This window comes from Apus apus, chromosome 1 (assembly GCF_020740795.1).
Source record: "Apus apus isolate bApuApu2 chromosome 1, bApuApu2.pri.cur, whole genome shotgun sequence".
In the NCBI taxonomy this organism is placed as follows: Eukaryota; Metazoa; Chordata; class Aves; order Apodiformes; family Apodidae; genus Apus; species Apus apus.
The window spans coordinates 148328545-148354130 of NC_067282.1; the positions used below are offsets into that span (position 1 = coordinate 148328545).

At 41.9% G+C, this 25586-nt stretch overlaps 1 protein-coding gene across 5 annotated transcripts; it reads right to left on the reverse strand.

The window, feature by feature from the left end:
* Positions 1 to 6310: 6310 nt before the first annotated feature.
* On the reverse strand, positions 6311 to 25471 carry NFYB (nuclear transcription factor Y subunit beta). Of its 5 annotated transcripts, none has more exons than XM_051629739.1 (7): positions 25348 to 25471; positions 16579 to 16672; positions 15957 to 16087; positions 13912 to 14109; positions 11256 to 11337; positions 8237 to 8316; positions 6311 to 8028 (listed from the first exon to the last, which is right to left on the reverse strand). In XM_051629739.1, exons 2-7 carry the CDS (start codon positions 16670 to 16672, stop codon positions 7996 to 7998), a joined length of 618 nt encoding a protein of 205 aa, XP_051485699.1. In that variant the 5' UTR covers positions 25348 to 25471; the 3' UTR covers positions 6311 to 7995. The 5 variants fall into 5 exon arrangements, with proteins under 5 accessions (XP_051485699.1, XP_051485707.1, XP_051485715.1 ...); XM_051629747.1 differs by lacking the exon at positions 25348 to 25471 and adding an exon at positions 24493 to 24502; XM_051629755.1 differs by lacking the exon at positions 25348 to 25471 and adding an exon at positions 21736 to 21772.
* Between the last annotated feature and the right edge of the window lie 115 nt (positions 25472 to 25586).

The following is a 25586-nucleotide window of genomic DNA, read 5'->3' on the forward strand; positions in this document are numbered from 1 at the left end:
TTAAGAGACTTCACATAAGGAACTGCTAAAAGCTCTCTGCTCCAAATTCATTCCTCCATTGTGTTTCTAGCTCTTATAACAGTAACTGATGACTTTTCAGTTATTTGTGATCCTTGCATTAGTGGGAAGCAAATGGGAAGACCTAAGCAATCAGTGAAGAATTCCCTTATTGTCCTTTTTTCTTTTTGTTAATAAGATTCTCAGAGTAGGAGTTGTTTTCTCTTCAAGGCAGACTTCAACTGGTGGTTTGAGTTGATCTTAAAAGCAACTCTGAAGTTATGGGGTTTTTTCTTTATAGCATTAGCTGCTTCCTCATGTATTTTTATAACATTTTCTAGTGAGCTGGAGGCCAGGGCTTTTATTCTGTTCTGACACTGAAGCATTTCCAGATTCCCAAGGCAGGGGTGGAGCATAAACTGCTGGCATTGTGTTTGCAGTAAATATGTTGTTCCCCCTCCTGTTAGCAGTTGTGAGTGACTGCATTTTGGTTTTCCATTGATCTGAAGCTAGTAAAGAAAGGGTTTGTTAGAATTTCCAAAGTTAGGTGAAAGCAGCAGGAAAATGAGCTTAAACTGGATCCTCTTGATGCATGAGTGGTTCTTCATTGCACCTCCAATGCTTCCTCCAGAGAGGGAGGGAATCCCCATGGTGTGCTGTGGGGCAGGTCGGTGTAGGCTGGGCATGCAGCTGGATCCCAGCGTGAATGCACAATGTCGGGCCTCAGCCAGAGGATTTCTCTCCTGCACCAGCAGACCCTTTCTGTGGCCTTATCCAGGCCTGGTTTGGGAGATACCACTTTGATAAAAATCATCACCCAAACCCAGCCGTGTTGCCAGGCCCTGAGGACACGTGATACAGCAGGACCTGTAAGGCTGAATCCTCCCGTCTTCCCCGAACCAAGGGACAGTAGTGGAACCTGAGTAGAAACACTCTGGCAAATGCTGCCCCCCCACCCCACCCAGACTGGGTCTGGGGGGATGCCCTGGCTGCAGACAGCATGGATGCCCAGGACTGTGTGGCTTGGTACCAGAGAGACAGCCCCTCTGCCCCTTCTCCCTTGCTTTCCTTGCCCACACACTCCCCAGTCGAGCACAGAAGCCCTCGTTTGGCCATGTTGCTATTGACAGTAGTGGGAATTGCTGCACAGAGAAAAAGAACAATTAACAGGAGACTCATGCCTGGAAGGCACGAGACAGCAGGATGCTGATGTGTTTTAGGTACCCAGCTTAATTTGAGATAATTTGAGATTATATGAGACAGTATGAGTTTGCTCTGCTGGGCTCATCAGCTCAGCAAAGAGGCAGAAGCAGCAGAGCAAAAGAAAGGAAAGGGCTGGGCTGCATGGGTTGGGAGAGGGGGTAAGAGGACAGCTGTGATGGGAGGAAGGCCCAAGAGATCTCTGTGAGCTATTGGATCTGTTTGTCTAACTCTGTCCATATATGCTTAACATTAGGTCCTGAAATTCTGGCATCTAAAAAGGACTCAGTAAGTAGCTCCTTGATCTGTTCCTAAAATCCTTTAAAAGCCTCGAGTACTTCACATTACTTCTTGAATTTACAGCCCTGCCAATAACAAAAACCCCAAAACCCTTCCAAGTCGGGGCCGGGTTTGGTTTGCTGTCATTATTTTACTGAGGAGGTTCTTGCCTCTCACAAGCATCTGCTTTTAATATATGATGTAATTGCTAAGTTGGTACAGCAGCTCCTTAAAATGAAAATTAAGGCTCAGATATGGTATCTTCAAAGAGACAAAGGCATGAAGCCTTTCAATGTGTGCCAAATGGTATGTAGTGTTCAGAGTTATTTCTGTAGCCAATGAAACTATAAAACACCGTTAACCACACATGGAAGTTATCAATATACAATTGTTTCCAAGTGATTCTTAAAAGAGGCACAGTGGGTATGTGCTGTTGTAGGAGATTCAAAGCCACCAGTTCTTGGTTTTGTTTGCATCCTCTTTTTTTGTTTGCAGTCTCATTTAAATGGTTTTTGCCAGCGACTATTAACTGCCTTTTAGGATAAACATCCGTCTCTTACATGCAGTGTTGATAAGTCTCCTTTAACAAAAAGTTACTAGGTACAAGTAGTAGCTTGTAACTTTGAGCAGCATTAAGAAGCACCCCACATTTTTCTTTTTCATAGCAGTTTTGTAATTATTTCTTCATTACAGTCTGCCTGAGCTGTGGGGAGGAGACATACGTATGTTGACATTATATGCTGTCTGCTCTGGAAGTAAAATGTTCAGAGCCTGGGAGTAACTCTTTGAAACGACTGTCTTGAAAAAAAAGACTTGAAATTTCAATTTAAAAGATGGAGGTGTCACCTACTTACATTACAGCACAAATGTTTGCATATAAAACCAGACTATATATGTATTTACTATTCAACAATTAGTTACTGAGATCAGTTTCTTGTATTTTTGCAGCTATTAGAAGGTTAGGAAGATAAAGTTGCTGTAGAAAGGTGCAGCTGAGCCATCTGAAAAAACACAGCTGTCAAGCCAGACAAACCAAAATGGCAAGTTATTGTCGATATTTCTTTTTCTGGTGTGTACAGTACTTGATCTCCCTGCACCCACTCAGGAGACACTTTGGATGAGTTTCAGCTTGTAAAATGTGGCTGTTGCTGATGGTTTTGAATAAAGAGCAGCACTCCCTGGGCCCCACAGTCTTCCCATTCCCATCCCAAAGTGACAGAGCCTATTTCAGCTGCTTTCCAGCTGGCTAGAGGTGAGATTTTGGATCCCTTATCCCCACGTGCTTAGATCTTCCTACTGGCTGGCTCCAGGCAGCCTCCTGCTCACCAGGTTGCTTTTCCCGGCATGTTACATTACACAGTGAGCTCAGGCATGCAGGTGGGTTTGGATTTCATGGCCAGGGCTGAAGAGTCAGACACTGCAGCCACAAACCTGTGTGTCCCAGAGCCTTTTATCTTTGCTGTGCTCTTCTCACCAGTGATGGAAGATAAGCTCTCATGGGATCAACTCTTTGTCTTCACATAGGGTGCTTAAAGGAGTAAAAATAGTATATATGCCTCCTAATTTGATGTTTCATGAAACATGGGGACCATGTTTTAGCTGCAGTTGTATTTCAAGTGACACAGCATTTATGTCTGGACTGGGAATCTTAGGCGTGCTGTTGGAATTTCCTTTTATTACTGTATCCGTTTCTTGAGAGATACTCTCCCCATCACAGTAATGTAATTTCAAACAGATTCCCTGCCCTTATTTACTGAATTATTTTGTTGATTTAAAAAAGGCTCTTCTGTAGGTTTGCCTCATTTCTTCCATACCAAAGACACATCTGAAGCAAATACATCTAATAAATTAGTTCTCTGCTGTTGTTGTCCCTGGGCAAGCTACCACCAGTGGCTAGGTCCATGCCCCTGTCTCATGCTGAGTACCAGAGCAGAGAAGTGCTTTAATATGTAAACCACCCTTTTCGGTTCTTTATTGTGCACACTGAAGATGCACTGTGACAACAGTTTTGGAGCAAGAAGGAAAGCACTTCAGTCACTGTAACCCCAAGGGCATGGAGAACTCACCCTGTGTGCAGTGACTGCTGGAGAAAAGGGGTCTGCACCACTAACGGGACCAAATACCTGTGTTGATCCTCACCAGAAGTAAGCTGCAGCTAAAACTTAGTTTGCAAAAGGTTGGGGTTACTGTGCCTTCAGGAAGCAAGCACTGAGGCACCAATCACTGCAGTTTGTTAGCCAGAAACCAAGCCCTTTTGGGCACCTCTGTCCTACAAGTCAGCTGCCATCTCTGGTGCTGTGCAGGCAAGTATTATTCACACACAAATTAGATTAGGAACCTGAAGGACGCTCCTCTGCCCAGCAGATTTAAACCCTCAATAGTTTTCTTTCATACAAAAAACATATCAGGTGCTGTTGCTCATGATAAATGGCTCCTCTGGCCCTGTGTGCTGCAGTAATATTCCAGGAAATTGCCCTGGAAAGCTGCCTAGAAGATTTCCTAAACCAGCATAGCCAGCTCTCTCTGAGCCACTGTGCACTGCCTCACCTCTCTCCCCGCCTCCACAGCCATGCTTGGAGACTGCAATTTAATAAAGAGAGTGCAGCTGACATCAATTTGGAAACTATTGTGCATAGGAGCAAACTGCCCTCACTCCCAAGAGCATCTGGCCTTGGATGTCAGCACAAGCTGAACTGGCACTGTTTCTAGACAGCTTCCCATTAAATTTTTACATACTGAGGGACAGAGGTGACATCACAGTCCATTATCATGCCAATTTCACAAATCAATAGGTAAACAGATCAATATTCAGTTGCTTAAGTAGATTTTTTCAGCTTTTTAAAGGGTATAATTGTGAATGATTGTACCAGAAAAACATCTCTTATTTTCAAAGAGGAGCAATTGGTCCATGGTTTCAACTAGGCACGTTTTAAACTGTACCACAGCCAAACTTCATCCTTCCAACACTGCTCTTTTCACCAAACCACTATGAATATAAGAGTAGCCATTGTCCACATTAGCAATATTTTACTTCCTGTAGGACTGCTTAGGCCCTATATAAAATACTTTCCCTATAGCATTATCATCTTAGAATGTACATACAGGGTTGGGTTCTTTTCATCTAGGAATGTAAGAAAATTCACTTCAAATTTAAGTGAAAAACTTCCTTTCTTCTGCTTTACTCAGTACAAATGAAAACTGAAAAAATCTAGCCTGCACCATTTGGGAGTGCAGTGACTTAAAAGCAGGTTGTCTTATCACTGTAAATATAACAGAAGCAGTGAGTCTACGTGACTTAACTAGAACATTAATCACATTCAGAGCTCTGCAAAATGAATAATTTTGTAGCTGTAAGCAGGGCTGCTGCCAGCTTTTATCATGACAACAAGGTGCTGGGCAAAAAATGAGCCCTTGGCTCTCCATGTTGCTTTGCATTGAGCAATCCCCTGTGCATATGCAATTGCCCATATGCTTCGTCTCCTGCCAAAGACAAGGGAGAAACCACCTATATGTGCTTACAACATGCTAATGAGCATCATCTTGACTCTGCAATAGGGACCATCTACTCAACTGATTCACAATGTATCAAGGGCGTGGTTCAAAGAAGACAGCTAATTTAAAGTACAGCCTCCATAAATCAGACTAATTTTTAGCTGCAGGCAGATATGCATGGGTCAGTAGATATTTAGGATGTACCACCTCATGCCAAGACTCCCTCTGTTTCTGGCTACACCAGCCAGTCACAGATTTTAGTGTCAGTAGAGATCAGAAGAAGAGAGGAGTAAATAAAACAGTAAAGATGCCTATGTACATCAGCAAGACTGGTAAAGGCAGAACCTCTGCTCCCATTAAGCCTGCAATGAAAATGGGATGTAGAAGAATGCCATCTAAATTAGCTTTTCTCATACCTAGACAAATTAGTTCTGCTTTTAAAGACACCATGAGTACTCTGTAAAGAAAGATCAGAATAATCAAGTCACACAAGTTCATAAAAAAAGTGGTGTAGTAAAATTTGCTTGCATCATGGAAAGACACCTAAAAACAGTCACTGTGCTTGGAGAAAGATCTCCAGGCATCACTGCAATTTCAAGAAGCCTTTCTCCAAGTTTTAGCATAGGCTGCCACAACTGTCTTAAGCTCAGTTTGGGGTTATGTTAGTTCAAACTAAACACTCAGAGAACCAAAGGCAGCAGTTTTGTAGAAGCAGATGGGACCTGGTCACTCCTGGTTTGGGTCTAAGTGACTTTTAAACTTTGAGTACTTACAAACAGAAAGGTGAGAACACAGATCAGTTGTTAAACAAGAAAAAGCTTCCACAGCAGTTGTGCTTCTGCTACTGTAAATTAGGCAAGTATTTCCTCAGACAATATTTGTTTTACAAGTGCTACAGTATCCTGCAAAATGTATTACGTGAATGGTTTCAGAAAGAGATCAAAGTGTTGTACTATTACTTCTACATGTGTGTTTCCAGGAAGTGAATGGGCAAGGTGATGGCAGTTTTGTCCCTGGACCTCAAGGGGGGTGGCAGGAAGAAGAAAGAATAAGAAAAAAGAAAAACAAAGCAGTATCAGCTCCTTTGCACACATGATAGTGTCTAAACAACAAACTCAAAGCACTTTAGCCTAAACTCACAGAAGAGACAGCAGACTGAAAAATGTAGCTGGTTTCAAGCAAGTGTGGCTGATGACCTCAGCCCCATTTCTGCACATCCAACTGCCCACAATCTCTCCTAGCTTCTCCTTAGCTGCGATCACAGCTTTTTCCATGGCAAATCTGGGAACATCAAGAACAGGATATGACGGCCTGAAATAAACAGAATACAAACAGCAGGGGCTCATGTAGTGATTGTGTTATTCATTTGTACATTTAATGAAAAACTCCATTTGTTCGGTCATAGCTGCTGAAGAATGACAGACTGCCACAAAACCCAGCACTTCTGCCCCCATCACCACAGAATACACTGGATTGCCTCCAGAGGCTCTGCCAGCATGATGCTGATTTGTAAGAAACACTGTTTAAATCTGAACATACATAAAAGTTTTGTTTAACAAAGAACTAGCTATTTCAGGTTTCTGGGATGTCTTATTTTAAAGTATTCTCCCAGTATCAAACTGCTACTTTTTCTTTAAGAAAAAAAAAAAAAGAAAAAAGACAAAACCAGAAAGAAATTACATGGTAACAGATTCAAGGTGTGTTTTCCTAAATTAATGACAAGTATATGAAAAGATAGTTATTATATTACATTTCAGTCCACTGCAAACAGTAAAAATACCAAAGGTCCCAAAATTCAGTATGAATAAGATATATTACTAAAACCACCCCACCCCCCCATCCTAACAGGCTAAGACATTGCATCTAACAAAATTACCCACCCAGTTTTTAAAGAACCAGCAATGTTACTAAGAACAGCTCACTAAATATACAGAACTACATTATATAGGTAGAGTTTATTGCAAAACCAGGAAAGAGACAGCAAGATAGAAGTCTGTCCTCCATTTCAGATTTGTATCACTTCTTGAAGTTTCAGTCATTCACACACTCACACACGCAGCCTGTACACAGAAAGTCACTAACACAGTTGAGTTCCCACAGTCCCACAAGAAACCTTAAAACATTTCTGTAAAAAGTTAAAATGAGATCTTTTACCACAAGGACTATAAAATCCACGTGTCCCCCAACACCCCAAAAGTCTAAGTTTTGGATTCTAAAAACCATATCTAAAAAGGAAGAGTTATTTCAGTAGCACAAAGACTACCTTAAATATATCAATGTAAGTCTAAGGAGAGATAATGCAACTTAAAATAATGAAATGAAGACCTGCATCGCACACAGTTCATCTTTTCATCAACACTGTTGATAAGCTCTAAGTCTCTAAATGTAGTAGAGCATTGGTTGTTTTTGATTAACTTTTAATTCTGGTTACATTAAAAAAAAACACAACAAAACTGTTGCAGCAATTCTTCTGAGCTGCTAGTTTCATGAGGAAAAAGTCCCTTTCAAAATTTCAATAAATATGCTGACATGTAAAGTTAGTTGAGGTTGTCATGCAAGACAAGTTACATAACCAAGACCAACTCAATCTTTATAATAAAGGCAACTTGCATTCAAAAGTGAACTTTACCCTTACAATTTTATTCAAAGGGTAAACATGAATTAACCCAGCTGTTTACCTGAATTACAAAAGTAACATGATTCAATATGAAAATAAGAAACTGTCTACAAATCTCTGACAGTAATAAATTGCAATATACAATGCATACAGGAGTTATACAGAGCAACAAACTCTTGTACAAAACAAAAATACTTTAATACCTTTAAAATCCAATTTTGTTTTTAAAATCATCATGAAAAAGATTTGAGTCAGAACTCACACCTCAGTTAGTCAAGCTTCAGGTAGCTACATTACAGCTATTTAATATACAAAGAGATAAATCTCTTCACCAGTCATTAAAACTGCCTCTTCGTTAGAGTTGCACAGCTTTTCCATCTTACGTTCCCAGATCCAAAGTCTTCTTCAAATCATGAGAACTGAATTTGTTGAACACCAGACAGCTAGAGAAAGAAAATGCAAGCTCATATTCAAATGCACCTTTTCTGCAACAGCACTGCTGCTAGCAGACTTGAATTGTCACAGTGTTGGAACAGCACAACAGCCACCAAAGGACTACACAAAATTCATTCCCATCTTTCAGAACAGAGCAGCTGAATTAGCGTTTGGATTTTAGCAACAGAAGGGAGAGTAGGGGACAGGATACAGTACCTGTTGATATGATGTCGTGTAGACCATAACATTCTGCTGTTGGCCATCTGTAGTTATTAAGCCTGCTGGCAACTGGTTAGCTGAAAGGAAGAGCATTGTGAGAAAGTTAGACGAGAACTGCAGGATACACAGAGCCTTGTTTGATGTGTCTGTCACCATTAAATAACCTTCAATTGTGGTCCACTTCAGGACTATGGAGCCCTTCCTCTCCTGACAGCTACCATTCTACACTGCCTATGGACAAACTTGTTTCAGAGCATTACAAGGAAACAAGTTTATTCCCATCAAGAAACACTTGAGAAACAAAATTCAATGTCATTTTGTAGTGGATAATCCAAAACTAAGCACCTTGCTCTTCCCTTGTATATATCTGCAGCAGAACATACACAGCTGGACACTGGCAAATGGAGTGGAATTTGCCATCTGCACCACTGAAAAAGCAGTCTCCAGTATTCAATATCCCAAGAAACCTGGAGAATCCAGAGTTTGTTTTGTTTAGACATAAGGTTAACACTTGAGCATACATTTGCATGAGGAAGTCCATGAAAATGTTGCACTGCTTTATAAACAGGATCCATCAGGGACTCCATAATGTGGAAGCCCCAAAGAAGGTAGCAAAGATGAACAGAGACAGGCACTGACACAAAAAAAAGGCACTGCCAGAACCTGATGTTACACTGGATGACTTCAGTGCGCCCTTCAGGACACCCACAAAAGCTCTGAATTTCACAGAGGAGAGATGAGGCCAATGAAAGTCCTTCTGAGACTTGGGAGAGAAAACACAGGGAGTGATGCCCTAAGACGAACCTTTACAGGAACATGTAAAGTTGAGCTCTGCAACATTCAGAGCAAATATGTTACAACTGCTACTGGGAAGCAAAGCAGCAAACTCTTTTTAAGTTGTAAATTAAGTCATTCTAGCAGAAGAATCTGCTAGGTGAAAAACATGGCTTCTTTCTTTCTGAAGAATGTCTGTTACTATGTATAAGTAAGAGGATAACCCATTAAAAAATTCTCAAAACACAGTACTATCCTAACAGCGTTTATCTGAAAGCTGATGCTCTGGGGAGGGCTTTGAGGTTTCCTTGACCTGCCGTCGCCTCTCCCCGCCCCCCCCCCCCACCCCCGACATTGTAGTAACTTTCATATACTTAAGTTTCAAGTTAAAGATTCATCAAGATCACAGTGAGAAGTGGTTCTGGCAGGTCCAAAATTTTATTGCACTTTGATGTGCATGCTCCACATTCAAACACAATTTAATGCCAAGCCTCTGACCCTGGCATTAGGCTAAGACCAAGAGCCAAGGGCTATGCCACAGCAGCACCACTATTACTGCTACTCTTGCAGCAAGACCATTGTTCTGAATCGCTCTACAGCTGCCCCTATGGAGAGGAATTCCTGCAGCACTTCACACAATCAGTTATTTTATAGAAAGTTTATTTTCCTTCTACTACTACATCTCCTTTGCATCCTGCCAAGACTTAATGATCCTCTCGGGAAGGGGAGAGAGGATTCACAGATGTGAAGGGATTCCTTTTTTCTGGATTCCATTTTCTGGTGGCCACTGTACTCAGGCTAAGCGGAGCATGAGCATCCCAGAGGAGACACTTTTCATTAATTGGCCTCTTTACCCAAGCAAAACAAGATACTGGATGCAGACACAATGAGAAGTTTTCAACTGTGTTTTCCCTCAACTCTTGAGCTGTAGCTTAAATGCTTCAAGTGCAGAGCAGAATATATACAAAATAAAGACTTTAGAACAATTTCTGTGCATTATTTTTACAGGCTTCCAAGCTGGACAGACTGCCAACAGCTGCAATCCAGAAACTATTAGCAACATACCCAAGGTAAATAAGTTGGGCTAGTGTCTTACTACTTCTGAACCAACAGAGCTATAACATGAGTGGGTATTGATAAGACTTTACTATTTGCATGGCCTAATCTTTAACCATAAAATTAAAATATATAAAAAATAAAGCTTTCTGTAGGCCCCTTGCAATATTTAGGTCTAGTTTTTTTATTTGCAGCCAGTTTTATGAGCTTATCTTCCAGACTAGGAGAGATCCAAAAAGCCTGTACTGTTTTATATAGCCAAAGCCATCATAGTGGAAGCATAGTATGTTTCAGACCTTGAATAGAACATATTCAGTCCTCAGGCTTCGAATTTCTGCTAGTTCAGTAGTCTACCAGTGTTTTGAAACACAATACTTATAAGATACTTCAAAAACTACATCTTGTCAGTAGGTAAGTCTAGAGCTGCTCCTCCTAATTCTTCTTTTAATCTTCAAGATTACCAGCCCATAACATTTAAAAGCCAAGTGAAGACTACATACAAGAACTCAGCATCAACAAAACCAACGCAATGTCCCCAGTGTCAGACTTTAATTCACAGTATAAGGAAGAAAAACCACAGTGAATGAATGATACTCCTTGCCCTACACCTTCTAGTTGCCAGAAGTTCTGTGCATTCTTTTGAATATAATACTAAATGGTTTAGAATTATACGAAGATGATGTTCTGCTCTGGCTCATTTCTCAAAGACGAGCTCCTCAAGTCATCAAGTGGAGTTTATTTTACTTTTTCCCCAACAGTCTTGAAAGTAGAACGAATGTGGCCTAAATATGTAGCTACTGGGGAAATAAAAAAAAAAAAGAAAAAAAAAAAAAGAAAAAATGTTTGCACCTTTCATTACAATCTGTGTTTAAGTGTAGAGAAAAAATACTGGCACTAATGTATACATTTAGAAATCTTCCACAGTTGACATTAACTATTACTAGAGCGTCATAATTTATCACTATATTACTTCATTCTGTCTATAAATTCTACTGACTGGGAAGAGTTTATATGAGCACAGGTTATCCTCCGGAAATCTCAAATGAGAATCTCAATGGATCGGAGGTGTAACATGTGGCCAGTCCAGGATGTATACCTGAAGTAAGCATTCTGATGTCTAAAGGAAGTGCTGTTTTTAGAAAAGCCATAGTAATAATAATATAATTAATTACAAAGTACTACTTACTAAATGCTTCCTCTGTGAGCTCCTCACTTAGACCGTCTCCAGTTGTAACTGTTCCCCCAATTCCCTTTTCTCCTTTCATTGCCTGGAGAAATGGAGAAGAACAAAGGATTTGCGTTAGAGAACAGTTGGCTTGAGATTGTTTCAAGACCCCAGGAGCTCTAGCCAAGGTTTGGAACTCGCAGAAAAGTTACTGTGCAGCAGCTGGAGTTTGAAATCCAAGACCTAAAAAACTCTATGGGACTTAAGAACATGTATAGTACAAGAATATGTAAAGGGTGGTTTTCATCTCAGCCATACTCCTCAGAAACAAACAGGATTGTGTAGTTCTAAGAAAGGCTTTCGCTTTCTGCAGAAAGTTCAAGTTCTGCAGTAATCCAGAAGGAGCAGTTAAAAGCATTCACAAGAAGTCACAGACTCTCCAAACTACTGAGAATGTGCAACATTTGCTTACCAACCACACACAAGTGCCATCAATATACAAGAGCTGACATTTAAAATCAAGATACTGGATTTCTCTTCCCACATGAAGGACTGCAGCCAGAAAGGATAACAGCACAGAAAGCCAAGGCTCCAGTCATCTGCTTGCAGCTTTACAAGTATGAAGTTTGATGCTCTATGCTATTACGTAAGAACACCTAAGAAAATAATATAGGTATAAGAAATATTCTCTGCACCTGTTCAATGTAGATTAAATACTAGGCTACAAAACAGAAATACTTGGCTATATATGGTAGCCTGAAGACAGAACTAGCTGGAACAGAGGTTTAAAGCTGGTGAGCAAAACCATGCAATCCATTCAGTTAAAGTTCAATCCCATTACTCTTGCCACCATAGCATATATATCTGCAAAAATGGTCACTTCAGAATTTCGTTAGCATAGCAGCACAGACCCACTTCAGACTCCTCCAGAAGTGCTGAAACTAGTTAGGCACTACTTGTATTTCTTATTAAAGTACATACAGCACTTTGACAGCATGTGCAACTGCTACGCAGAATGGGAAAAACTTGGCACACAGCAGTAGGCCAACTTTTAGATTACACCTCCTGTTACTCAGTTATCACAGCAAATGACCTTCAGGAAAGGCGAAGCTTCAAGCGCTGTCAGCAAATTAAATATCACTAGCAAGTCTGACCCTGTTAATTGACAAACAGGTTTGCAGACCAAAAAGTCTGAAAAGCATCTCTACCTACACAATCACCAATTTAGACATACCTGCTTCATTCAGGCCAGTAAAACCAAGCAACCATACCATATTAATTATTTAAAATAAATTAATTTGCTTTGAGACTTTTTTTCCGCCCAAGATTATTTTTAACCCTGAACAACTTCTTCATTCATGACTATGAGATCACTGAATAAAAATGCTTTTGATTTCTTTGGTTAAATCTGGTATTCTGAGGTAAAAGAGCACCAAAGTAAAGAAGCAAGCAAGCAAGCATAATTCTCTTCTATCTCTAAATAAGAAGCAGGGGAAGAGGGGATCAGAGCAAAACACCCCAGCAGAAGCAACTTCTTTTAAAAAAAAGTTTAAATTGCTGAAAAAAAACCAAACAACATTCAGCTAGAGAAGGGATAAAACTGCTTGGATCACATACCTAGCACATGATATGTATCAAAAGGGAGCTGAGGAATGGGCTAAAAAAATAGACTTAAAAAAACCCACCTTGAAGCAGATAGCCTCTGATGTGAATCATAACTCCGAAATGAGAAAAAAATAACATTTCTTTTGCAGATTGAAGTCCAGACAAAAAATAGGCATTAGGCTGCTTCCTCAGAGGATGCAGCCTAGTACAGTTCTATTGATTGAGCCCAGAGATCGAATTAAGTACTCTTTACAGGCACCTTTAAAGAACAGAATGATTTACTACCAGCAATATATTAGAGAATTTATTCATTTGAAAGCTTTAACTACTATGAATCAGCAAATTTAATCAAAATGCTTTCTTACTCCTTTCTCTCTTTATATCCTCCGGAATGCTTTTAAACATTACATTAGTCATAGAATCATAGAACGGTTTGGGCTGAAGTGACCTTAAAGATCATCTAGTTCCAAACACCCTCCATGGGCAGGGACACCTCCCAGTATATCAGCTTGCTCAGAGCCCCATCCAGCCTGGCTTCGAACACTTCCAGGGCATCCACAGCTTCCCTGGGCAACCTGTTCTAGTGTCTCACCACCCTCACAGTTAAGAATTTCTTCCTAATGTCTAATCTAAATCTCTCCTCTTCAATTTAAAGCCATTCCTCCTTGTCCTATTGCTACTTGACTTTGTAAAAAGTCCCTCCCCAGCTTTCCTGTAGGTCACCTTCAAGTACTGGAAGGCCACTATAAGGTCTCCCCAGAGTCTTCTCTTTTCCAGGCTGAACAACCCCAACTCTCTCAACCTTTCTTCATAGGAGAGGTGCTCCAGGCCTTTGATCATCTTCAAGGCCCTCCTCTGGACTTTCCACAGGTGCTCCATGTGCTTCTTATGTTGGGGGCTCCAGAACTGGACACAGTATTCCAGGTGGAGTCTCACGAGAGCTGAGTAAAGTCCCTGACAATAGTTGTGAGATACTCTACAACTTAGCCATTGTACAATTACAAATGACAGGGAGCTAAGAATAAACACAATCAGGTTAAATAAATGAGGAAATACGGAAGTATATACCAACCTCTCTGAATTTCTGGAGGTACAACTTCAAAGGTTCAACATAGCTATCAAACCCCAAGGTAGACATGGCAAAAAGAATATCCTCTCCATTGATGGTCTTTCTTTTCTCTTGGTGACACCTCTCACTTGCTTCTGATGTTATAAAGCTGATGAATTCACTTACACACTCTTGCACACATTCCTTTGCGTCCTTAGCAATCTAACAAGGAACAAATATCATAAAATAATTAATCAAGATGCAAGAAGATTAAAAAAAAAATACTAAAAAATAAGACACTTGATAATAAAGGAAATATTCCAAAACCTGTTGACAATACCATTTAGGCAACACCTGTATGTGAAGGAACCACTGGATGTCATCACTGCTCTGTGTAAGCACAGCTGCAACATGACTAGAACCTAAGTTTTACTATTTCAAGCAGCAAGCACCAGGATCACCTGAAGTCGTAACTATGTTCTGTACAAGCTTTTACATATAGATGCACCTCAGTAGTGCTTACTTTGCTTACCTATGCCTTCCCTTTAAACCTGTGCATTCCAGTATCTTGGTCCACTTTCATCTTCCTTTTAACAGATCCAACAGTTTCAACCTCACTGCAGAACATTTCCAGAGATTCGGCAGTGACAAGTATTTTTGTCCTGACCAGACTCAAGGACTAAAATATATGCCTAGCAGCAAACCTCTCTAATGCTTGAATATTCTGGTATGAATTTTCCAAATGAGAATTCAAATGAAGAAACACAAGCCCTTGGCAAGAATAAGTAAGTTTGATTATGGTTTTCAGCTGGACAAAAGTAATTTACCTGACTTAAAACAACAGCAAGCATTACTCATGATTATTTGGGAAGCTGAGGGCAGTCAACTGAAAGCATATAATAATTAAGATGGTTATTCTTCACATGAGAAGAACCCATTTGTATTTTTAAAAAACCCAAGATAATGAAGCAGTCATTAGAATCTTCACTAGTTCCTCTGATATTTTCAGACAAATAGGGTGAGATTTTTCAGAAGTACTCATCAGCCAGCAGCTTCCCTTGCAGTTTTTCACAAAAATCTCCCTGATTTTTTCAAGGCGGCTTGACATCCCATATGCTAAATTCTTGACAAAAATCCCATCTTGATCACTAGAAATTTATGACAATATGGACTAGTGAGGAGATTTTCGCAGCAAAGATATAAATGTAACACCCAGATCTCCAGAAAGCCCTGAACACTATGAAAGTACAAGCAGATGCAAATAAATTATGTCTTGCTTCTATTTGGAGTGATCTCAAAAAAAAAAAAAAAAAAAAAAAAGAAAAAAAAAAAAAAAAAGAAAAAAGCAAGCTTTTGCTAGAGGAAATGTTACTGGGGCAGGAATTGTATTGGAATACAATAAAGAAATGGCAAGTAACAGGAGCCCTGCAAAGGTTTAAGATAAACAGGTAGAACAGTCATATGCTTATACAATCACCAGCTCAGCAGAATGGATTAAGAAGTCTGTTCTTAGAAGTAAGAAATAAAGTAAGCTTTTCAATATCTGCCCTTATCTGCTACACAGTAAAAGACAGACTTCTTAAGTAATTTTGGCAGTTGGATATGTCAAGATTCAGGCAATGTAAGACTCTTTTCTTCAGGATGAGGACTGAATTTTTATTTCATCTAGAATGGTTCATGTATTCCAAATTTTATGCACAAAAAGCAGATTAAATTTCATACAAGAGAACTGCATCCAAAATATTCTTACTGATGCAGCATTGTCACCAAGTCTGGCCTGTTATGACAATTGCAGAGAATACATCTTAGAAAAAGAAAGCTCTTGAAAGCCCTATGAAGAGCACTGTTCTGCATACTCTAATTACAGCAGTTACTAAAAGCTTTCAGAAACCTAAGAAAAATGGACTTTGTGTCAGTCAACTCCTGTTCAGATTTTATCTTCTTTAAGGAGGTTTTTCTCCAATAAATCATGATAATTTGGAAAAATATATTGTTCTACCACCTCAGCTTCACTCAGAGGAAGGAATACAACTCATTAACACACTTTCTTCACCAGACAAGGGTATTACCTTTCCTGTTTGGGGTATGGCATTTTTCATTATCCTTGACACATTTGCAATTGGAAGATATATATCTTGTTCTCTAAAACTCTCTTTTGATCCATTTGTATCTTCATGATCATTCATGCTGTCCTCTGTGTCTAATGAAATAAAGAACAGTCAACAGAAATTGTATTTGGTAGACAGCAGGCAATAATTAACTAAATTAAAAATCTTACACTGAGGAATGAAGTCCTTTAAAAGCACTGTGTATTAACATTGTAGAAATTATTTTTAAAACAGATGTTAACACCACACTACCTTCATGGGTGTTTGATATAATCTTTATGCACAGAAATGTATGAAGCTGCTGAACACCAAGCACTTTTAATGTCACATCAAAATAAAAGCTGTTTCTAGAACATAATTTTTTTTTGTCATCACCCTGAAGGACTCAACAGCGTCAACACTGAAAAATCCAACCTCCACCTTCAGATTGCAGAAAAAACACTGTATCCATAATGCCTCACTGTATAAAAACAATTGCAAATACTTAGCTTGACAGAAGACAGCAGAAAACCATGTATACATGCATACATATATATACACAGACACACAGAGAAATGCTAGTATTTACTGTTACATTTCTTACCATCGTGAGGCTGTATCACATAGTGACTACCACCAATGTAATCTCCAGCAATTCCTAACTGAGAAGCATCCGTCGTGGAGCTATCACCATCCATCTACAACCAGAAGAATGAAACCTTTCAGGTATGTTTGTTATACTGAAAGTGCAACTACTGATGAAAAACAGAACTTTAATCACTTTAGAAGTATGAGACTAATTTATACAAAGTATAAATATTTTACCATTTGAGTATACTCTCTCTCATTAATGAGCTTTACTGACAGTAAAAATAATGAAATTCTTGTGAAACCTCCCCAAAAATTAAATCAGAGGCACAATAGCTCTGCATCCTCATACTCCTTGAGGCATCAGTCACTCCTAGTGTCACGTCTGTACCACCTCTCTTCTCTGGGCATCCTTCAGCTCCTCTCTGAATACATCTCTTGGAAGTTGGTACCTCTTTAGTGAGGACTTGCCACAGGTAAACAGCAACCCAACATACCACTGCCTTTTGCATCCAGATTTTGCCACCATACACAACACCCAGCTATACATGCATCCTTGCAACATCCAATGCTTCAGCCCATGTAACCTACATTACCCCATTACGTGCTGCCTTTTTACAGGAATAAAGAATTTCCTTAAACACTATCATCAGGTGCTCAGTAGAAAGCTTACACTTACATGAAATAATGGCAGACAACAGTTACACTTTCAAAGGTGCTATTTTAGCAGTGCCAAATCTAAGTTTGAATTCAAGTCTCACAATCTTGACTTTTTTCCCATTGCAAATGTCTTGAAAATTATTATATTAAAAAAAACCACAACTTTTGCAGAACATTTAGCTCCGATTCCTTCAAAATGCCTTTTTTTTTTTTCATGTAAGGTGATACTTTTGCAGTCATGTGCTTTAATAATGCTTCTTTTGCAGCAAGGAAACAATAAAAAAATTATGGAGGGAGGAGGGGATCCCAGCACATGCAAACTCTTGCAACACTGGCATCCAAATCCAAAGGTATTTTTTAACACATTTAGACACATAGTGCCTGATTCACCTTTGCCCCAAATTTTCCTCACTATTTGCAACATCAAACAGCTCTGTTAGCATTTGCTTATTGACCTGTTGGGCAGAAAAATTACCTCTTCCATTCCCATTCTACACTTCATGCAATTGTTCCTCTGGACCAGCACTTCCCATCCTTCCCCCTTCCCACCCCAGCCGTTTCTGACCCAAGCAGCCAGCCTCACTAACAAGGTACACACAGCCCAACAGAAGGTAGAACCCAGCTCGATTCACTCGCTGACCTACACCAGCTAAGTCTTTGGAGAACAACCTCTGCCCCAAAGTGTCGCGTGGTCATTGCCCATGAGACCATGCAGCCCCCTTCTTTCCAGAACCATTAATCTGAAGAGGCAGAGAGAGGGAGGGAGAAGCAACCATACGCTATTTTTATACCTACCCAGAAATATGAGCAACTGAACCTCTCTCTAATCTGCACTTCGCCTGTGGTCACAGGGCTGGGTTTTCCTTTCAAACTTTTAGGCAACATCCGGTGCTACGCTTGGCCACAGATGCACACGTAACCAGGGCACTGCCTGCATTCAAGGCACTACTACAAACAGCTGGAATTAGCCTTAGGAGCTGTTTAAGAGAAAAAAAAAACTTTTCCACCTCTTAATCGTACAGAACGTTACACACAGAGCTTTTTTTAAAGCACTGCTGGTCCCTTTTGATGGGCTTTTGTAAAACAGTTTCACTTCTTACGCAGCAGCTCTGCCCAAAGAGTAGCATTTTAAGCATTAGCCTTCCATGTGCCAACTCACATAAATTTGCTTTGTCTGCATTTTTCAGACTCTTTGTTGGGAGATTTAACACTGCTTTTCAATTTTCCAAAGGGTCTGCAGCTTGCTTACTCAGCTTGCTGTAATGACAATGCAAGGATATCACCATCTAGCACGTAAAGATCACCAAAACTGACATCACCCGTCATTAAGAGAATTGTGTCTCACTTTTCCTTCTGCTATTTGAAGCAACTGATGCTCTGCAGTCTGGTAAATCCCAAAAGCTACCTCCAAAATTAAGTTAGGATTTTTTGGCAATCTTGTTCTTAGTTTCAGCTCTCTCATGCCTACTGGAATTTAACTCAGAATTAGGGTCTCCACAAACTTTAAGCATTTACTCAGCCTCAGTACTATTTTAAATGCCCGATGTATCTTCCCCTCTCCTTGTTCAATCTTCTATGAAACATATCTTTCAAAATGTTTCCTTCTTTCAGAATTGCAATATTATTCAAATTTCTGAAGTGATGTTTTAATTCAGTTGCTTCTGCTCACCCATCCTGCAGGCTACCCTAGCTCAATCTTTATTGCCAAGACCCAGTAGTATTATTTAAGAAAGCATCTTGCTTTCATTAGCCCAGCAACACCTTCAAATTACAATTACTACTTGAATCTCTTTTAAATCTCTGCTGCACCTGTAGACAGTTTTGGCCACATTGAACGAATGCATCCTCCAGGTACCATCTCTGCTTTTATTCTTTTCTGTGTGCACACTTCCATATCTACTTACACTATGTATTACTTCACAATTAGTGAGAATTTGAGTGGAAGCTTATAAATATTATTAATCCAAAACAGTGATTAGCAAAATTGACAGGAAAAGGCTTGCAAATGAAAAAGGCAGATCTGTCTCAGATAAAGAAAATGGGCACTGGCAGCTTAACATCAGCTGAAACAAGTTCTGTGAGTATTACTTTAAGAAAGGTTTTTAGCTGCCAGGATGACCTTGGGACAGGGTATTAGGGTCAGTGTAACACCCTTCTGCATAACACTTAGCATAACCAGGTCCTAATCCAGGATCACAGGATAATTCAGGTTCGAAGAGGCCTTGGGAGGTCTGTAGTCCAACCCCTGCTCACAGCAGGGTCAGCTCCAAGCTCAGATAAGGTCACCCAGGGCTTTATCCAGACATATCTTGAAGATCTTCATGGACAGAGCATGCCCAGACACTGGGAGCCCTTCCACTGCTTGGCCGATCTCACGGCAAGACAACAAGATGCATCTCTTCACACTACTCCCACCTAAATAAGTTTGATGAAAGAATTTCAGATGGATTTTGTTTTGTCATTTAACTCAGTCTAGATCTAGGCATCTGAATATAGCAGCTGTAATTAATACAGCATCTAGTCACCTACTACAATTTCTTTAAGCCTGGTGGATAACAGACATGACCCTGCTGAAAAATGTGGCCACTGCTATCCTAGTCATCGCATAATGGACACAGCTACATGTTCAAGTGTTATGGTTTTTATTTCAGATATTCAAAACTCAAGTCAATCACCACATATCTGATCATCAGCTCAGCACAAGGTCTGCAATACACACAACACAATACAATGGTCAGAAAATGAGAAAACGCTCTGTCAATACACTGTTGCTAATTAATCCTCCCTTAAAAAAAAAACCAACAAAACAAAACAGAAGCAAACAAAAAAAACACAAAACAAACTAAACTTTCAGTGTCCAAGGTATTCTAAAAAGGCAGCTGCCCAATGTAGAACAGAAACAACACCCTACCTACAGTAACTGCATTGACTGGGAGACTATACGACAACAGTTCTTACACTGGCATATTTGGCAGGAAGAGCTGCTTTTTTGGATGGAAATAGATGTTAAATTTCATAAACAAGCAGAATCCTGGAAGATCTAATCCTAAAGGGTCCAGACAGGCAAAAACTCTCCTCTCAGACTTTGCTTTAGGCCCTAGAGCTGTTACAGCTTTCTTAGTTAAAGAAAAGTACCTGTATAGCCTATCTGCATGGCAGGTACAGCATGCAGACATCACAATAGCTTTTGATTCAAGACAGTGTCTCCTACACCAGCACGGCTACCAAACTGCACGTGAGAGAAGGGCTTCCAGCATGTTGGTCTAGTAGCCTGCACTCAACACATCTGCAAGAAGCACTTGATGCATGTTGTAATTTACCCTTAGCCTTCAGTGCTAGGAAGCTCCCCAAAAGCTACTGAAGCTCCTTCAGGCATACACATACTGACTGAATCAAGACTTAGAGGCAAGTGTGTAAGAAGTGACAACATGTCAGTCTCTAAAGCGACCACACCACCATATCATTTTTATCAACAATAAGCGAGAGAATCCAAGTAGGTACAGGACACTCAACCCAAATATTCAGTGATATGCTGCAAAAAGCATCTGAACACAGAGCAGCAGCACAAAGTTTTCTGGTGGTGGTATTTTGTTTGTTTTTTTAAATCCCTAATGAAAAAGAATATTACTATCAATATACAAATTAATGGGTCCAGGGCAATTAACCTGAGAAATATATTAAAAGGGAAACATTTCAGATGAAGGGCAAAGCCAACTCAGCAGTAACAGGCAAGTAAATGCACATAAAGGTTTACACTGACATCTGGCAAAAAAATTTTCTGAAGGATACTTAAAAAAAACCATGTTTCTGTCAGCTACCCAAAACTTGCACCATTCCTAGAATACACCTATACTGAATTAATAAAACCTTAGTATCTCAAAGTAAATCTTGCATCCTGTTTAATCTTAAGAGCTCTCTTAAGAGAGCAGTATTACTGGCCTAACTAACTGATAACCGAAGAATGCAAGCTCAGACCTATGAGCACTGAGGATGGCTCTGAAACTTGGACCAGTATAAAAGGCAAAAACAGAAGCAAGAAAAACAAGACTTTTGTCTTCATAATGGAGAATTTATCTGGCAATTATTTCAAAACCGGTCTCTTGAGGCAAAACCAAGGGCCTCTTGTGATTTAAGTACTTCACATGGTATTTATCCACGGTGTCTGCCAAAATTGCTACCCCACAAGAGCAACAGCAGAAAATTAAATGCAATGAACTGAAGCACTTGGTACACTTTCCATGCAGAGGTCCCTGCCACAGAAGCACAACAGAAGATGTAACTAAAGCTGTGGGTATTAAGCACATCAGTCATTATAAACTAATTTTGCACCACCCCTTATCAGAAGAAATGTAAAGCAGTATGTAACAGTAGAGACAACAAAGCTTTATTAAAGCTTTCTGCACCCTCACTTGCTGCTCCTACATAGAAATACAGAAATTGTTTTTTTAAATGAAAAATACAATTTTAATTTCTTCTTATTTTTCAATGACTTTTGGAGAACCTAATTTCTCACCTGGCAGCAAAGCAGAGTCTCCTGCAGCAAGAAACACTGACGAGTAAACACATTCAAAGGACATCATTCCAGCAGATCTACAAAAATGTAAAGCTAAAACCCCTAAGCATGTGCCTAGAACACAAACAGATGCTACACTGTCTCTCCCCATCTCAGGCTCCTCTAATATCTCACATTCAGTGGTTTCCCCTGCAGCAGAATAACATTAGGAGACTGATGCTGAGAGGACCTGACAGCATCTAGGCTTTACCAGGCTCCATCCCTTGGACCACAGAGTGGAAACCTTTCCCTTATGAAATCCAAACAGGACATTTTCACCTTTCCACCTTCCCCCTCCACATACACCTATTATCAAACTTTATGGCTCATCTTAAGAGCCCTGATGTACAAACATGGTTGGCTGCAATATACATGGGTGGACTACCAATGCATACATTTTTACATCAAGTAGGAGTGGATCAGTGCTATGAAGCAAGCAAGAAAAGCCCACTTTCCATGCTTTCTCTTTTTTTGGCACTAAAAGAGAGAGGCTGGAGGAGAAAAAAACAAGATGAACAGAGAAACTGAGGCGGTTTCATTGCTTTTGCAGAAGCTGGAAGGGGACAGCAGTGCTGAACAACCTGCAGCAGCATTTCCCTTCTCCTGCAACACTGACTGAAAGCCCCATATTACCTTTCCATATTAAGTTTTTAATGTTTTTCTAGCATATTTTTTCTTTGTGAAAAACTAAGCTGAACTGTTTATTAAAGCAGCAATCCATAAATCCCGCTTTTTTATTTTATAAGGTTTAGAGGTTTTCCTAAGTTGGTTATATTGTGGTAGTACATATATCAAGTGTGCCAAGAAGCTTATTCCTCTGAAGCAACAGGAGTTTTACAAAGCTAGTTCAGACTCAGTATTTTCAGCTAAAATTATTAAATTTGCTGACAGTTCCTTTTATTCTACTGATGTTATTTACATGTTGTTTAGTATGTGTATATATGTTTTGGACTTTACAAGTATCCTGCCACTAAAACATCAATTTCCAACACTGTTTCTCTACTGCTAAAGTCAGTACTCAAGTCAAGTTTCTTCCTATGCAAAATGTAAAGGGTGAAGTGACATTAGAGATTTGCATTTGAAAGCACCAAAGGAAGACCCTTACAAGCCCTTTTTTAAATGTGGACAAAAGAAGATACCTGACTTTAAGAGTTTCATATTATTTAACATTTTGTATCTTTACAGTATCTTGAACAACCTTTTTCACTCAATTTCTGTACACTGCCTCTCTTCATGCAAGTATTACCACCTTACAAGGTTATCTATTAAAGTCTGAATGGATGTCTATTAAGTAATATTCAGTATTCTTGACTACTTCCAAATATAATTTCATAGCTGTAAATGCTAGCAGCCAAGACCATATATAATCACTCGCTCTATGCAGAGCGACTCACAAGCATCTCATGCAGACCTCATAAATAATGACTCAGATTAAACTATCTTGGGTCTCCCAAAGAATTAGATGGATTCTCCCTTAACATTGTAACTGTCATGCCACAGGCCACACATGCAGAGAAAAAAATAAAGTAACCACTAAGCTTATTGTTTAGGAACACTACGCTAATGATTATGCATGAACACCATTTCTCCATTCCTGCAAGCCAATTAAAGCCAGACTGTGAATAATGCTCAAAGAGGCTCTTTCCATTTTGCTTTTTACTACTATTTGCTTCATCTTTTGAGAAAGCTGCAACTGAGGGTTGTTTTTTTTTACTTCACAGTAACTTTCACCTATCAATAAGACGGGCAGATTACTACATCTAAGAGAGTCTACTCAAGGGCTGAAATCTAGATTTCTACATCCTTTGCTGTCTAGAAAGGTTTGGGTCATTGTTACAAATTATTTTGCCCTCCCAAAAGCAACGCAAGCCCCCTAGGTCACTTTTAAATGACAGCTCTTTGCAAAACAGTCTTTTTGGTTAAGCCTCTAGGAAACTGGTAAAGCTGGAAGATGACCGATTTTCTGTTGCTTGAAGTATTACAGTAACAATGGAATGCAGGAAGACTTCTTTAACCTGTGTATCAGTAGCTGCAGAAAAATGGAACACAACTATTTTACTTTCCAGTATGATTGCCTGTGAATAACCTAAACACTGCTCTTCAGATCCACCAACTATGTAATTTCTGGAGGCAGCAGCGGTTGGCACACACAGGCATGCCCAAGAAGAGCTGCTTAACACACAACAGTTGCGTGGCCACTGAGAGCGACAGAGTCCCGGCTCTCTCCTACCTGCCATGGGTGTCAGGGAGAAGCTGCCGATGCTGCTCGGCTGTGCCGGCCGATCGATCTCCCTTCCTGATGTCATGCCCTTCCATGATGTCAACGGCAGCCAGGGCAGGGGCACAAGGGGGTAACCTTCCCAACTGCACAAATAACCTCAGAGCGCTTTTGCGTCCTCCTCCCAGCTAGCACGGACCTGCTGGAGAGTCACCGCCTCGACCGCAACCCCGCGTGTTCAAATCGAACGAGACAACGCGTCCCCGCTCATTTAGCAAGTTTATTGTTAAATCACCTCGGCTGCCATTTCCGAGAAGAACGGGGCCCCCCCACCCCGTACCTGCGGGGAGGGGAGGCCGCACGCCGGTACCTGCCAGCCGGAGCCCTCCCGCAGACCACCCCGCCACTCCCGGCTCGGGCTGCCCGCACAGCTCACCCAAGGACTTTCACATCCCCGGGCCTCGCCCTACACTCTTCACCCCTACGAAACGCCGCCAGACCTTCAAGAACATTTCGGTCCCAACAGTAACAGCGGCTGCCGGGACGCTCTCCCCGCGCTGCCCGGCCCGGCCCGGGGCCGTGGGCGTGGTGGGCCCCGCCAGCAGCGCCACGGGGCCCCGGCCCCTCGCCCCCGCGGCGCTGGGAGGGGGTTCCGCGGGTTGTCGCGCTGCTCGGGCAAAAAACAAAAGCGAGCGGAGCCCCCTCCGCCCGCGCACGGCGAGGCGCGGCCGCCACAAAGCCCGCCCGGCCGGGAGAAGGGGCCCCGGGGCAGCCCGAGCGCGGCCCGCGGGCCGGGAGGGACATCGCCGCCGAGGGAGGGGGGCGGCGGCCGGCGGGCCAGCCCGGCGGGCGGCCGAGCGTCCTGCGGTGCCTCGCCGCCACCTCCGGAGGCGGGGAGGGGGGTCAGGCGCCCCGCATGACCGCGCACCGCCGGCCACGGCCCGGCCACGGCCGCGGGGCAGCCGCTCTCCCGCCTCGGCCGCTCACCCTTCCCCGCCTAGGCCACAAAATGGAGCCGGAACGGGGGCGGGGGGGGGCAGCTCATCGCGCCCGGCCCCGTGGAGCAAAGGGGAGGCTGGCGGGGGCAGCCGCCCCGCCAGCCCTGCCAAGACCCCGCGCCGCCTCCCCGCCCGCCCCGCTCTCCCGCCCGGCCCCCGCGCCTCCGGCCGCACAAAGCAGCGAGCGGCCGGCGGAGCGGCCCGGGGGCTGCCGCCGCCCCCCACTTCCTGGTCCCCGCGGCGGCGGCGCGGCGGCAGCAGCAGCAGCAGCGCCGGGGCCCGGGGAGGGAGACGGACATTTCATTCGAGCCTGCAGTGGAACCGGTTACCAATCATTGGCCGGAGCCAGGCACAAACCTCCAGTGCGGCCCTGGTTGGCTCCCTCCGCAAATCGGCTGTTTGGTTGGACAGAAAATGGCTGCGAAGGAACCAGTCCCAGCGCGGAGCCCCGCTTCCCGCAGCCCGGCTGCCCTCCCTCCGCGCCGCCTCCCCGCCGCGCGCGCCGGCTCTTCCCCCCAGCGCGCTCCCTCCCTCCCTCCCTCCCGCCGGCCCGGCCCGGCCCGGCCCGGCCCGCCTCTTGAAGCGCCCGGCGGGGG

Bases quoted from the DNA above. Each gene is read 5' to 3' on its own strand.
- NFYB (XM_051629719.1), bottom strand. From the start codon at position 18,107: ATGTTGCCTAAAAGTTTGAAAGGAAAACCCAGCCCTGTGACCACAGGC. The intron at 16,673-18,017 runs GTAGGTATAAAA...TTCTGGTTGTAG, and splicing joins TCAGTTGCTCATATTTCTGG to ATGGATGGTGATAGCTCCAC. The intron at 8,029-8,236 runs GTACTGTATCCT...TTCTTTCTCTAG, and splicing joins ACACGACATCATATCAACAG to CTGTCTGGTGTTCAACAAAT.